The 14,679-nt window shown below is 42.9% G+C and overlaps 1 protein-coding gene across 1 annotated transcript in view; it reads right to left on the reverse strand.

The window, feature by feature from the left end:
* Positions 1-14,679, reverse strand: part of LOC109927169 (PR domain containing 10) — a 149,787-nt gene that overhangs the window by 93,979 nt on the left and 41,129 nt on the right. Inside the window, exon 5 of the mRNA XM_048615381.1 lies at positions 11,261-11,333. Within this exon, the coding sequence (XP_048471338.1) occupies positions 11,261-11,333 (73 nt within the window). The remainder of the gene's footprint in view (positions 1-11,260; positions 11,334-14,679) is intronic.

The raw sequence follows: 14,679 nt of genomic DNA on the forward strand, positions 1-14,679 counted from the left end.
ACATTTTGCCCTGAAGCGTAGGAGACTGAAGGGTGACCTTATAGAGGTATGTAAAATCATGAGGGGCATGGATAAGGTAGATAGCCAATAGCTTTTCTCCATGGTAGGGGAGTCTAAAGCTAGAGGGCATAGGTTTAAGATGAGAGCGGAGAGATAACAAAAGGGTCCAGAAGGGCAATTTTTTCACACAGAGGATGATGAGTGTCGAGTGTCTGGAATGAGCTGCCAGAGGTAGTGGTGGAAGTGAGTACAATTTTGTCATTTAAGAAACACGTAGACAGGTACATGGATGGGATAGGTACTGGAGCATATGGACCAAACGCAGGAAAATGGGATTATTTTAATTGTGAAAACCAGGCGGCATGGGCAGGTTGGGCCAAAGCACCTGCTTCCATGATGTAAACCTTTATGACTCCAGTCAGGAATAACTTAGGCCAGTGACTGCTAGGGAGCAGCACAATATATGAGTCAGTGTTCTCTGTCTGAGTTGAAAGTATTTAAGTCAGTCAGATCTCCTGGCGTCCATAAATCTTGAACATTTCTTGAAGAGTAAGAAATGGCAGAGTACGACCACTTTCAGATTCATCTCTGATTTCAGGCTCTGGAATCTATTGAACCAAGTTGTTCAACAGCACGTAAACAATTATTACACACCGTGATGCATCAAGATTGCACAGGTAGCTTTTAAAAGCTTGGGATGCTGCTTGGAGGGCAGCTAGCTTTATCTTTAGAATTTGAATCTCAAAATTAGACCCAGAAAGTGGGAAGGAAGTTGGTACCTTTCAGAGACATTGCCAGCATCCAGTCCCTTAGAATTAGAATAATCTGAGTCAGCAAGACAGTTTTGAACTGATTCTACTTGGAAATTTTTAAAAATTCCAAGCTCCATTATTGAAGCAAGAGTTTTGTATTGTTGATAATAAAATACCTGTAACAAAACCTTGTTCCTTCTGATCAGAATTTCTTTTTCAAGTTTTTTCTGACACCAGCAACATGAACATTGGTTTCACAGCTGGGACCAACAAATAAGATTATTGGACTCACCGGTGAAACTGGGCGGCAGTGAAAGGGCGGCACGGTGGATCAGTGGTTGGCACTGCTGCCTCACAGTGCCAGGGACCCAAGTTCGATTCCACCCTTGGGCGACTGTCTGTGTGGAGTTTGCACGTTCTCCGTGTCTGCATGGGTTCCCTCCGGGTGCTCTGGTTTCCTCCCACAGTCCAAAGATATGCAGGTTAGGTGGATTGGCCATGCTAAATTGCGCGTAGTGTTCAGGGATGTGTAGATTAGGTGGGTTATAGGGGTTTGGGTTTGGGTGGGATGCTCTGAGGGTCAGAGTGGATTTGTTGGGTCGAAGGGCCGGTTTCCACACCGTAGGGATTCTATTCTAAGAAACTTAACCAGAGGGAAAGTATTCCCGAGGATCTTCAAGACCCATACATTTGTCAAGAATCTTAGTCACAAGCCTGTGTGCACAGCACCTAACCTCCAAATAAGTGGCAAGGAGTGCAGGCAGCAATAGGAAGTCATTGATGTGCTGGTCATGATATAAGCTCTTCTTGTATGGGAAACCTGAAAATCCAAATACGTGCCCATTGTGTTAATTGAAGAATGGCTTTAGAAGGGAATCCTGCTTTTTCTTAGCTACATTTCAATTATTTTTGGGCTCTCTTGCTGCTTCTGGCAATTTCTCAGTCTGTCCATAAAAGATAAATCTTCCATTAATCAGTGGTTGCTGGTTGGGAACAATGCCAGATACAAATATGCAAGCTCCATATAACAATACCAAAAGGGACTTTGGAGCAAGATTATATGAGTTATCGCCCTCTGTAAGTTGTACAAAGTACTGCAAACTGCTAGCAGTAAATGTAGAATTTCAAGACGTTGATGGAGTGGTGGATAGTTTGCAGTTGAAGTTCACTGCAGACATTTATGAGTTGATGCAATTTGATACAAAGAACATAAAAATAAAATAAAGGGTGCACAGGATCAAAGAGGCCTGTGTGTATATGTGCACAGTTCATTAAAGGTGACAGGAAAGGTAGGACAGAATTGGTAATAATGGTATTCATAATTCTAGGCTTCACTGATAAGGGCATAGCATTTAAGAGCAGCGAGGTCAGAGCAAGTTATATAGAAGGCAAGCAAATGCACAGCAGAAAATGAGGGAAGACTGATGAATTAAACTGCATTTATTTCAATGCAAGAGGCCATGCAGGTAAGGCAGATGAACTCGGGGCATGGATGGGAACATGGGACTGGGATATCATAGCTATTACAGAAACATGGCTGCGAGAGGGACAGAACTGGCAGCTCAGTATTCCAGGGTACAGATATTACGGGAAGGCAAGGGGAGTGGCATTTTTGATTAGGGAAAACATCAATGCAGTACTTAAAAGAGGATATTACTGGTGGATCATCCAATGAAACTAATTAGCAGAACTTAGAAATAAGACGAGGGTGATCACTTTGATGGCCTTGTATTATAGCCGCACGCCCCCCACCCCCTCCCGCAACAGTCAGAGGGAAATTGACGAGCAAATATGTGGTAAGAAGTGTTGTAATAGTAGGGGCTTTTTAACTTTCCAAACAGACTGCTATAGGGTAAAGGGTTTGGATGGAGAGGAATTTGTTAAATATGTTCAAGAAAACTTTCTCAATAAATATGTAGATTGCCCTACTGAAGAAGGGCAAAACTCATTCTACTCTTCAGAAATAAGGCAGGGCAAGTGACTGAGGTTTTAGTGGGAGAGCATGTTGGGACCAGTAACCATAACTCCATTAGTTTTAAAACAGTTTTGGAAAAGGATAGGCTGGTCCACAAATTAAAGTTCTAAATTGGGGCAAGGCCAATTTTGATGGTATTAGGTAGGAACTTTCAGAAGTTGATTGGGGGAGGCTGTTTCCAGGTAAAGAGACATCTGACAAGTGGGAGGCAACAAGAGTTTAAAGTCAACATGTTGCTGTTAGTGTAAAAGGTAAGGCTGGCAGGAGTAGGGAGATATTGAGACTCTGGTCAAGAAAAAGGAGGCATATGTCAGGTATAGACAGCTGGGATCAAATGAATCCTTTGAGGAGTATAGGGAGTGTAAGAGTACACTTACGAGTGAAATCAGGAGGGGTAAAAGGGGACATGAGATAGTTTTGGCAAATAAGGTTAAGCAGAATCCAAAGAGATTCTACATGCATATTAAGGGCAAAAGAATAACTAGGGAGAGAGTAGGGCACCTTAAAGATCAATAAGGCCTTTAAGCATGGAACCACAAGTGATGGCGAAGATCTTAAATGAATATTTTGCATCAGTGGAGAAAGACATGGAAGCGAAAGAACTTGGTGAGATTAATAGTGAAGTCCTGAAGAGTCCACATTACAGCAGAGGAGGTCCCGGAGGTCTTAAAATGCGTAAAGGTAGATAAATCCCTGGGACCTGATCAAGGGTATCCCAAGACATTGCAGGAAGCTAGAGAAGAAATTGCAGGGCCCCTGGCAGAGATATTTGTATCATCAACAGTCACAGGGGAGGTGCCAGAAGACTGTAGGGTGGTTAATATTGTGCCATTGTTTAAGAAAGGCTGTAAGAAGAAGCTTGGAAATTATAGACATGTGAGTCTGACACTGGTGGTGGATATGTTGTTGGAAGTGATCCTGATAGATAGAATTTATATGCATTGGGAGAGGCAAGGATGGATAAGGAATAGTGAGCATGGTTTTGTGCGAGCAAAACCATGTCTCACAAACTCGATTGGGTTTTTAGTGAGGTAACCAAAAGGATCAATGAGGGCAGAGCAGCAGACATTGTTTACTTGGATTTTAGTAAAGCCAAGGTTCCGCATGGTAGACTAATTAGTAAGGATAGATCACGTGGGATTCAGGGTGAGCTTGCCAATTGGATACCTAATTAGCTTAACGCAGGAGACAGAGAGTAATGGTGGAGGATTGCTTTTCAGACTGGAGACCTGGCACCAGAGGTGTTTCACAAGGATTGGTTCTGTGTCCTCTTCTGTTTGTCATTTATATAAATGATTTAAATGAGAATATAGAAAACATGGTTAGTAAGTTTGCAGATGATACCAAAATTGGTGGCATAATAGACACTGAAGAAAGTTTTCTAAGATTACAAAGGGATCTTGATCAACTGGGTCAATGGGCAGAAAAATTGTAGATGGAATTTAGTTTGGCTAACTATGATGTCTTGCATTTTGGTAAGACAAACAAAACAGGACTTATACAATTAGTGGTAGGGCCCTGGGTAGTGTTGTAGAACAGACATATCTTGGGATTCAAGTACATACTTCTTTGAAATTTACATCACAGGTGGACAGGATGGTTAAAAAGGTGTTTAGCACACTCAGACCTTTGGTGAGTTTAGGAGTTGTGAAGCCATGTTCAGCTTGTACAGGATGTTAGTGAAGCCTCTTCTGGAATACTGTACGCAGTTCTGGTCACTCTGTTATAGGAAGGATATTATTAAACTGGAGAGGGTTCAGAAAAGATTTACCAGGCTGTTGCCCGGAATGGAGGGTTTGCAATATAAAAATAGTCTAGAAAGGCTGGGTCAATTTTTACTGCAGCTTTGAAGGTTGAGGGGTGACTCTATTGAGATTTATAAAATCATGAGGGGCATAGATAAGGTAAAATGATAAGGGTTTTTTCCCTGGGGTGGGGGAGTTGGAACTAGGGGACATATTTTTAAGGTGAGAGGAGAAAGAGTTAAAAAAGAAATGAGGGACTTTTTACACAGAGAATGGTTTGTGTGTGGAATGAACTGCCAGAGAAAATGTGCTGAATGCAGGTAAAGTTACAATGTTTAAAAGACATGTGGATAAGTTAATGAATAGGAAAGATTTAGAGGTAAAGTCATAGAGATATACAGCACAGAAACAGATCCTTCAAGTCCAATGTGTCCAAGCCGACCAGATATCCCAAATAAATCTAGTTCCCGCTTTGCCAACATTTGGCCCATGTCCCTCAAAACCCTTTGTATTCATATACACATCCAGAAGACTTTTAAATGTTGTAATTGTACCAGCCTCCACCACTACGGTATATGGGCCAAATGCAGGCAAATGGGGCTAGTTCAGTTTTGGAAACCTGGTCAGACAAGTTTGGCCGAAGGGTCTGTTTCCATGCTGTATGACTCCATGATATTATGTTGAATTATATAAGCCACAGGATAGACCAGTGAACGCACTGAGGAGTGAAGAAGAGGTTTACGTTACGTTTCCAGGGCTAAGAAACTTCATATCTGACAAAATAGTGGAGAGGTAAAGTTTGAGGGAAAAATCTGATATACGTTTTCTAAACCTTGATGCAACCTGGGGTCTCCCTAGCCAGGTTGGATATGTTGGGATCTTGAGAACATAAGCTCACCACTGGGGATAAACGCGATTTTGAAGTGCAGCTGGCCGTTCCCGCTTGTCGTAGCCGGTGCTTCAACGAAGACTTTGGACAGTGTAAGCCTTCAGTCTGGGTTGAGTCCGCTGATGCAGTAGGACGCGTTTTGGATTTACTGGGTGAGTACTTGATTTTCCTTAATTTGTGGTGATTTCGCAAGACGGTTTTCATTCGAGGATGTGTCTGAGGCTCTGCCAGTCGGCTCAGTGATTTTTGGAGGTTGTCGGTTGCCGTTGGTTCCCCTTTCGGTAATTTATCGACACAGGCCTGTCCCATACCAGGTGAATCAACAGCAACCGACCACGACCAGCAGAACCTGACAACCAACGGCTTCCATTCAAAATGCCCCATTTATCCCTGCCCTCATCCGTTAATCAATCCTCCAACTATGTTAACGTATAACCTCTAATTCCAATTGTGATGATGCTGTAATTTTAAGAAGTTATACTGTCCTGGTTTCTTTCAACGGAAGGTTTGAACGAGAGGTAGAAAGTTGGTTAGCTAAGACCATTACAGTAAACAGCTTGGGAGGCCTCGTATCTTTTTTAAAACAGCCTGAATGGGTGCGGCAGTTCTCACAGATTAGGATTTGGGGTTTTGATTTCTCTGTAGCATCAGAAGCTATTGGGGTCTCAACTGATTTGGAAGCTTCAGTGAATATCTCCTGGTTGCTACTCTCTGAATTTTCTCTGAATGTTTTTTTCCACCTGGATTGGAGAACTGCACGTGAGAATCTGTGTCTGAATTTACCTTTGCCCCACGGGGTGTATTTATGGGATGTTACTATATTGGAACAGTTCATTCGTAATAGTTACTATATCGATTATTCTGTTAAGTTTTCCCATAGTGTTGTTATTCTAAGTTCCTTTCTTTGGTTGTATTTTAACTAGTGTTTAACTAAATTGTGTTTTGCTTAACATCGAGTAACTTGACCAGTCGCATTGCATCTGGAACAGACACTTTACATTTTCCTTTAAAATAAGAAAAAGTGAGGCTCTAGGCTATCTTCTTAAAATATTTTGAGGGGGTCTGGTCTGGTCCATAACACAACAGCTCTTATTGTGACTGTTGACTTATTGTGTGGTATCTTACATTTAGAAAAAAAAGTAAAGGTCCCTACTAACCACTCCTTTATCTATTGTTTCGGGCCTAGATCCTTTATCTACCGTGTTGGTTATTTCTTCAAATAAACTTTTCAAACAATGTTTCCCTTCCATAAAACTGGGTTGATTTGTTTTAATTATACAATATATGGACTTATTGGACTGAAGAGTCTGTTTTGGTGCTGTATGACTTCAAGACTCTATAAGTGCATTGTCAAGACATTGTTCATAAATAACTCTGGCACTCCCCGGTGATGTCAAACTAACTGGCCAGAAGTTTCATCATTGTATGGTCTCCCTCTCTTCTTGAAGAGCAGAGTTACATCTGCTAATTTTCAATCCTCTTGGACCATTCTATCATCGAGGGAATTATGAAAAATCACAACCAGTGCATATCTATTCATACATCTTTTAGAGCCAAGTGTTATCGGTAGAGGGACATTGGTCAGCTTTTCATAGAATCATACAGCATAGAAGAGGGTTCTTCACCCATCTAGTCTGGACCACTAAATCTACACTAGTCCCATTTTCCAGCACCAGGGCAAAAGCCTTGAATGTTATGACATTTCAGGTGTTCATCCACACAATTTTTAAAGATTGTAAGGTTACTCACCTCAACTACCCTACTTGACAGTGCAATCCAGACTTCCACAACCCTCTGGGTGAATAATGTTTTCCTTAAATTCTGTCTAAACCTCCTGCCTTTCACTTTAAAATTATGCTCCCTTGTTATTGACCGTTTGACTAAGGGGAACAGCTGTCTTCTATTCATCAGATCCATGCCCCTCATAATCTTATATGCCTCTATAAAGTCCTCTCTCAATCTTCTCTGCTCCAAAGAAAACAATCTCACCATTGCTGAAATGCTCCATCCCAGGTAAGATCCTGGTGAATATCCTCTGCATCCCCTCCAGTGCAATCACATCCTTCATACAGTACGATGACCAGAACTATCTGCAGTACTCTAGCTGTGACCTAATCAAATTTCTGTACAGCTCCAAATTACCTCCCTGCTCTTATAATCTATGCCTCAACTGACAGAGGCAAATGTCCCATATGCCTTCTTAATTAACCTATTAACCTTCCCTGCCACCTTCAGGGATTTGTGGACAAACACCCTAAGATCTCTCTGTTTCTCTGAGCTTCCTAGTATCCCGTTATTTATTGAGTATTCCCTTGTTTTGTTCCTTCCTCAAAACTCCATCACCTCACATCGATCAAGGTTAAATTCCATCTGACAATGATCTGTTATCCATTTATATCCTCCAGTAGCCCAAGATCTTCTTTCTCACCTGTCAACCACCAAGTCAATCATCTTGTCATCCGTTAACTTAGTTATCATCTCTCACCACACTCATCTACATCATTTGTATTTGTCACAGAGTCCCTACAGTGAGGAAGCAAGCCATCCACCCATCGGGTCCACACCGACCCTCTGAACAGCATCCTACCCAGATCCATTACCTACTCTATCCCTGTAACTATACATTCCCTATGGCTAACCCACCTAACATACACATCCCAAGGCACTATAGGCAATTTAGCATGGCCAATCCACATAACCTGCACATCTTTGGACTGAGAGAGGAACCTGGAGCACCCAGAGGAAACCCATGCAGACGTAGAAAAAATGTGCAAACTCCACATGGACAGTTGTCCAAAGGTGGAATCGAACCCAGTTCCCTGGCGCTGAGAAGCAGCAGTGCTAACCACTGAGCTACAATAAAGGGACCCAGTGGTACAACTCTGTGCAGGCTTCTACCACTCTCCTCTGTCTCCTGCCACTAAGCCATTTTGGATCCAACTTGCCAAGTTATCTTGGATCCCAGATAACAAGGTGTAGAGCTGGGTGAACACAGCAGGCCAAGCAGCATCAGTGGAGCAGGAAAGCTGATGTTTCGGGCCTAGACCCTTCTTCAGAAATGGGGGAGGGGAAGGGGATTATGAAATAAATAGGGAGAGAGGAGGAGGCGGATAGAAGATGGATAAAGGAGAAGATAGGTGGAGAGGAGACAGACAGGTCAAAGAGGCGGGGGTGGAGCCAGTAAAGGTGAGAGTAGGTGGGGAGTTAGGGAGGGGATAGGTCAGTCCAGGGAGGACGGACAGATCAAGGGGGCAGGATGAGGCTAGTAGGTAGGAGATGGGGGTGGGGCTTGAGGTGGGAGGAAGAACAGGTTAGGGAGGCGGGGACAAGCTGGGCTGGTTTTGGGATGCGGTTGGGGGAGAGGAGATTTTGAAGCTTGTGAAGTCCACATTGATACCATTGGGCTGCAGGGTTCCCAAGCGAAATATGAAGTGCTGTTCCTGCAACCTTCGGGTGGCATCGTTGTGGCACTGCAGGAGGCTCAGGATGGACATGTCGTCTAAGGAGTGGGAGGGAGAGTTGAAATGGTTCGCGACTGGGAGGTGCAGTTGTTTGTTGGGAACCGAGCGTAGGTGTTCCGCAAAGCAGTCCCCAAGCCTCCGCTTGGTTTCCCCGATGTAGAGGAGGCCACATCTGGAACAGCGGATACAGTATACCACATTAGCAGATGTGCAGGTGAACATCTGCTTGATGTGGAAGATCTTCTTGGGGCCTGGGATGGGGGTGAGGGAGGAGGTATGGGGGCAGGTGTAGCACTTCCTGAGGTTGCAGGGAAAAGTGCCGGGTGTGGTGGGGCTGGAGGGGAGTATGGACCGGACAAGGGAGTCATGGAGTGAGTGACCCCTGCGAAAAGCAGATAAGGGTGGGGAGGGAAAGATGTCTTTGGTGGTGAGGTCGGATTGCAGATGCCGGAAGTGTCAGAGGATGATGCGTTGGATCCGGAGGTTGGTGGGGTGGTATGTGAGGACGAGGGGGATTCTGTTTTGCTTGTTATTGCGGGGGAGGGGTGTGAGGGATGAGTTGCGGGAAATGCAGGAGACACAGTCGAGGGCATTCTCGACCACTGAGGGGGGGGGGATGTTGCGGTCCTTGAAAAATGAGGACATCTGAGATGTTTGGGAGTGGAATGCCTCATCCTGGGAGCAGATGCGGCGGAGGCGAAGGAACTCGGAATAGGGGATGGCATTTTTGCAGGAAGGTGGGTGAGAGGAGGTGTATTCTAGGTAGCTGTGGGAGTCGGTAGGCTTGAAATGGATATCGGTTTCCAGGTGGTTGCCAGAGATGGAAACAGAGATGGAAGGAGAGAGAGGTATCAGAGATGGTGCAGGTGAACTTAAGGTTGGGGTAGAAGGTGTTGGCGAAGTGGATGAACTGTTCGAGCTCCTCGTGGGAGCACGAGGCTGCGCTGATACAGTCAACGATGTAACGGAGGACGAGGTGAGGTTTAGGGCCAGCGTAGCTACGGAAGAGGGACTGTTCCATGTGACCTACAAAGAGGCAGGCATAGCTTGGGCCCATGCGGGTACCCATGGCCACCCCCTTTGTCTGTAGGAAGTGGGAGGAATTGAAAGAGAAGTTGTTAAGGGTGACAAGTTCAGCTAAGCGGATGAGGGTATCAGTGGAGGGGGACTGGTCGGGCCTGCGGGACAGGAAGAAGTGGAGGGCCTTTTGGCCATCTGCATGGGGAATGCAAGTGTATAGGGACTGGACGTCCATGGTAAAGACGAGGTGTTGGGGATCTCCAGCATCTGCAGTTCCTACTATCTTGGATCCCATGTGCTTTTACCTTCTTTATCAGTCTCTCATGTGGGATTTTGTCAAAGGCTTTTCTGAAATCCATACAAACTACACAATCTGCCCTCACATTTTGGCCTGTTATGTTTCTCTGATACTGCCAATATGTATTATTTTAAGTTCCTCACTTTTATTAATCCCTCAGTCATCTTCGATTTCTGGTCTGTAATTTGTATCTTCTATTGTAAAGACAGACACAAAGTATATCATTTATTTCAACCACTTTTTTTTGTATACTGGCAGTTTTTACAATCAATTTTCTAACTCGGACTAGTTTACTCACTCCATTTTTCCCTCTTCTTTATCAACCTTTTTGTCATCTCTTCCTGGTTTCTAAAACTCTTGACTAATCCACTGAATTACTGCTAATTTTGGAACATTACAAGCCTCTAATTTTAATGTGATACTATCATTACCTTCCCTAGTAAGCCATGGATGGATTTTTTTGGATTGAGATTGTGTTTATACATTGAATGTATTTGGGTGAGTATTTAAATACAAATAAAAAGAAAGAAGTATTTAAATCAGTAGAAACAGAGAGAGATAACATTTCAAGTCCCATAACTCTTCTTCAGAACTTGAGAGGAGTCATGGGACTGGAAACATTAATTGTTTCTCTCTCCACAGATGCTGCAAGACCTGCTGAGTTCTTCCAGCATTTTCTGTTCTTATCTCAGATCTCCAGCATCTGCAGTATTTTGCTTTTACACACTTTATTCTATTTGCCCAATCAACCTATGTCAGCTATCCCCTCAGGCCAATGTAACTGGTTTTAAGACTTCTGTTTGAGGCTCAAGTACGTAATTCTCAAAATTAACATGGAATTTAGTTATACTATGGTAATGATTTTTTTCTGACAAGATATTTTATTGTGAGATGACTAATTAAGTGTGCCTCATTCCATTTCTAAAATAGTTTTATCCCTACCTTGTACAACATATTACACCAGGAAACTGCCATGTTCCTCACCTTCCAGTCTACATTTGCCATTGGGCTACTGAAGATGAAATACAAGTTTCTTTCATTAACTAAAGCAGTGTCAAGCTGACTCAAGAGTCCACTGACTGCTCACCCTTCATACTGGGTCAGAGAAACCATCACTCACCTTTCCGTTCCTCTTCAGAGATGTCATGTATCTTCCGCTCCACGAAGTCTGCGTATGATGCTGCATACCACACCTGCAAGTATATAGATACAAGTCTTAGAAGCATAGTCTATTGGTCATGGTCAGCATGACCCCATGAGCTTCGTAGCAGTCCTCTGCATTTCCTTTCCACAATGAGTCACATCTTTATCATCCAATTAGGTATTTCAACCGTAGCTTTACAAGGATCATTAGACCATTAAGACTATTTAACTCATTGTGTCTGCTCTGCCATTCAAATCATGGCCTGCTGCAAACTCTGTGCTACGTATCCCATGCTTGATAGGTAATAAACATGAACACAACACAATTATATCCATATCATATTTGTGAAATGCCAACTACAGCAAATCATAACTTAAATAGTGCAGAATAGAGCAATAAGCCAGCAGCAAGAACACAATCTATCAATCACAAATTTCGAATATTGTTCAACCAAGCTATTTAGTCAACAAATAGCTACAAATAGCAAGGAATGAAATAAAGAACTGATAAAATTGTTTCCAATACATTTTCAAAATCTGATTGGCAGCCATTTTGTTTTTGCAATAGCATCTCAGGTAAATAACCAGATGACTTTTTTTTGCTAAGTCCTCATGACGGTTTTCACCATGGCACAGAACTGGGATTAATACATTATTTATTCAGTCTCTGAATTAAAGTGGCCTCAGGTACTATTCTGCGCAGAACAAACTGCGTGACTGAGACTCAAATTCAATTTCACGAAAGGCTTAGATTTGAGTTGATACTGGGTACAGAGGTTGGTTCTCAAAAGAGGAAGTTTGGAAATGAAAACCACTTTTTCAGATGAAATGTTGTAAATTGCAGTTATTTTTCAGAAGAATGGCTGAAACCAAGCATGTGTAGGATGGAGATAAGAAAACTGTAGATGCTGGAATCCAAGGTGGACAAACAGAAGGCTAGAAGAACACAGCAAGCCAGGCTGCATCTGGAGGAACGTCGACTGCTCTTTTCCTCCAGATTCTGCCTGGCTTGCTGTGTTCTTCCAGCCTCCTGTTTATCTACATATGTGTAGGTACAATCCCTTACTTGAAGTTCTGTGAAGCTGAAAAATCGGAGAAGTATGAGCATCCTGACCAAAGAAGAAAACAAGGTGCAATTTGGCATTGTTGCTTCCAATGAAAAGCAAAACCAAGTGTAAAGTATTCTCAGAGCTGGATCCTCCAGATGGTTCAGATAATTTATTAACATTTTTGGACAAAATTTATGAAAGAGATGATCATGTTCATACTCACTTAACAGGTCAGACTTTGATAAATTTAGAAAGCTGGAAAGTTATTACGCATAAGAATTTTTTTCAATTAATTCATGGATGTGAATCTTGTTGAGTGAGCCAACATTTATTGTCTATCCCTATTGAACCGGGGATGACTACAGAGAGCTGCCTTCTTGAACACTGTGGTTCTTGGGGTGTAAATACACCACAGTGTGGTTAGGGGGAAGAGTTCCACGATTTTGACCCTAGCAGCAGTGAAGGAACAGCAAAATAGTTCCAAGTCAGGATGGTATCTGGCTTGAAGGGGAACTTGCAGGTGATGGTGTTCCAATGTTTCTGCTGCCCTGATCCTCCGTATTACCAGAGGTTGCAGGTTTGGAAAGTGCTGTTAAAGGAGCCTTAGTGAGTCACAGTAATTTACCTTGTAGATGGTACACACTGCTGCTACTGAATGTCAGTGGTGAACGAACTGAACGTTGAAGGTAGTGGATGGAGTGTCAATCAAGGCCGCTTTGTCCTAGGTTGAATTCAACAGACCATATGCAAGACTGCAAAAAAATCTATTTGAAGAATCCTAATTCAATGCTTGCTTTTAAATTCTTGGGCTGTGCCAAGGTGTCAAACATGGACAGACTCCTGGTCGTCACTGACATTAGACATTCAGAAAGAAGCATGCTTTTGGTCCAAAGTCTGAAAAAATATTTCTGGGAAAATGTTCCTTCCCAGCAATGTTCATGGTTCTTGTGGGGCATTCAGCATCAGCAGTTACACAGAGAGAATGGAGAGCTCAATAGTGGCAACGGGGAGTTTAACCAGATATAAGTCACAGTGACAACATGGAAGAAGTGAGGAAAGAGATACATCAGGCAACGTATATCTATAATAGTGGCAGAAACTGGGGAACAATAACAGTAGAATAACCTCAAATGTCAGGGGAATGGTCAACAGGTGTTTTAGGTGTGACTTAAGATTGCATACTGCTGTGATAAACCGAAACACGATAAGACTTTTGAAACTATGCATGGCACAGAGGTTCGGCAGGACAGAATCGTGAAGCTGATCGTCAGGCAAAATTGTACTAGTGTAATCACATCCTTCCATTAGTGTGATGACACTGCACATAATATTCCATCTGCAGCCTAACCAATGCTATACAAAGTTGTAACAAGACTTCCTTGCTCTTATATTCTACGACCTGGCTAATGAAGGCAAGCATCGCATATGCCTTCATCACCGCCCTGTTTACCTATGCTGATACCTTCAGAGATCTATGGACTTGCATACCAAGGTCCCTTTGTTCCTCAGTACTCCCGAGGGACCGACCATTCATGCATAAATCTTTCCTTCATTAGGCCTCCCAAAATGCATCATCTCACAATGACCAGGATTAAATTCCACCTGCCATTGCTCTGCCTAATTTGCCAGCTGATCAACATCAGGCTGTAGCCTGAGACCATCCTCCTCACTATCAACAACAATACCAACTTTCATGTCATCTGCAAACCTACTAACTATAACTTCTACATTCACATCCAAGACATTAATGTACATAACAAACAGCAAGGGTTCCAGAAGCAATTCCTGTGGTGCATCACTGCTCTCAAGCTTTCAAATCATAAAAACAACTTTCCACCATCACTGTTTGCCAACTGGCCTTGGATCCCATGGGCTCTTACCTTTTGGACCAGCCTTCCATATGGACCTTGTCAAAGTCCTTACTGAAGTCCATGTAAAGTACATCAACTGCAATACCTCATCAACATATTTAGTCACATTTTCAAAACATTTGATTGAACTCATCAGGCAGGATCTCTCTAACAAATCTATGCTGACTATCTCTGATCAATTCCTGCCTTTCCAAGTTGATTCATCATGTCCCTCAAGAATTTTTTCCAATAATTTCTCTCCCGCTGATATCAGACTAATTGGTCTATAATTACCTGGCCTATCCCTGCTGCCCTTCTGATTTGATTTGAACAAACAAACTACATTAGCTATCCTCCAGTTATCTACCATTTCATCTGTGGCCAGCAAAGTATTAAATATCTCCGCCAGGCCCCCAACAATCTCCTCCCTTGCTTCCCATAGCAGCCTGGGACATAGGTCATCAGGCTTTGGGGATTTTTTGTACCTTTATGCCTGC

Source organism: Rhincodon typus, chromosome 32, assembly GCF_021869965.1.
Source record: "Rhincodon typus isolate 14 chromosome 32, sRhiTyp1.1, whole genome shotgun sequence".
NCBI lineage: Eukaryota > Metazoa > Chordata > Chondrichthyes > Orectolobiformes > Rhincodontidae > Rhincodon > Rhincodon typus.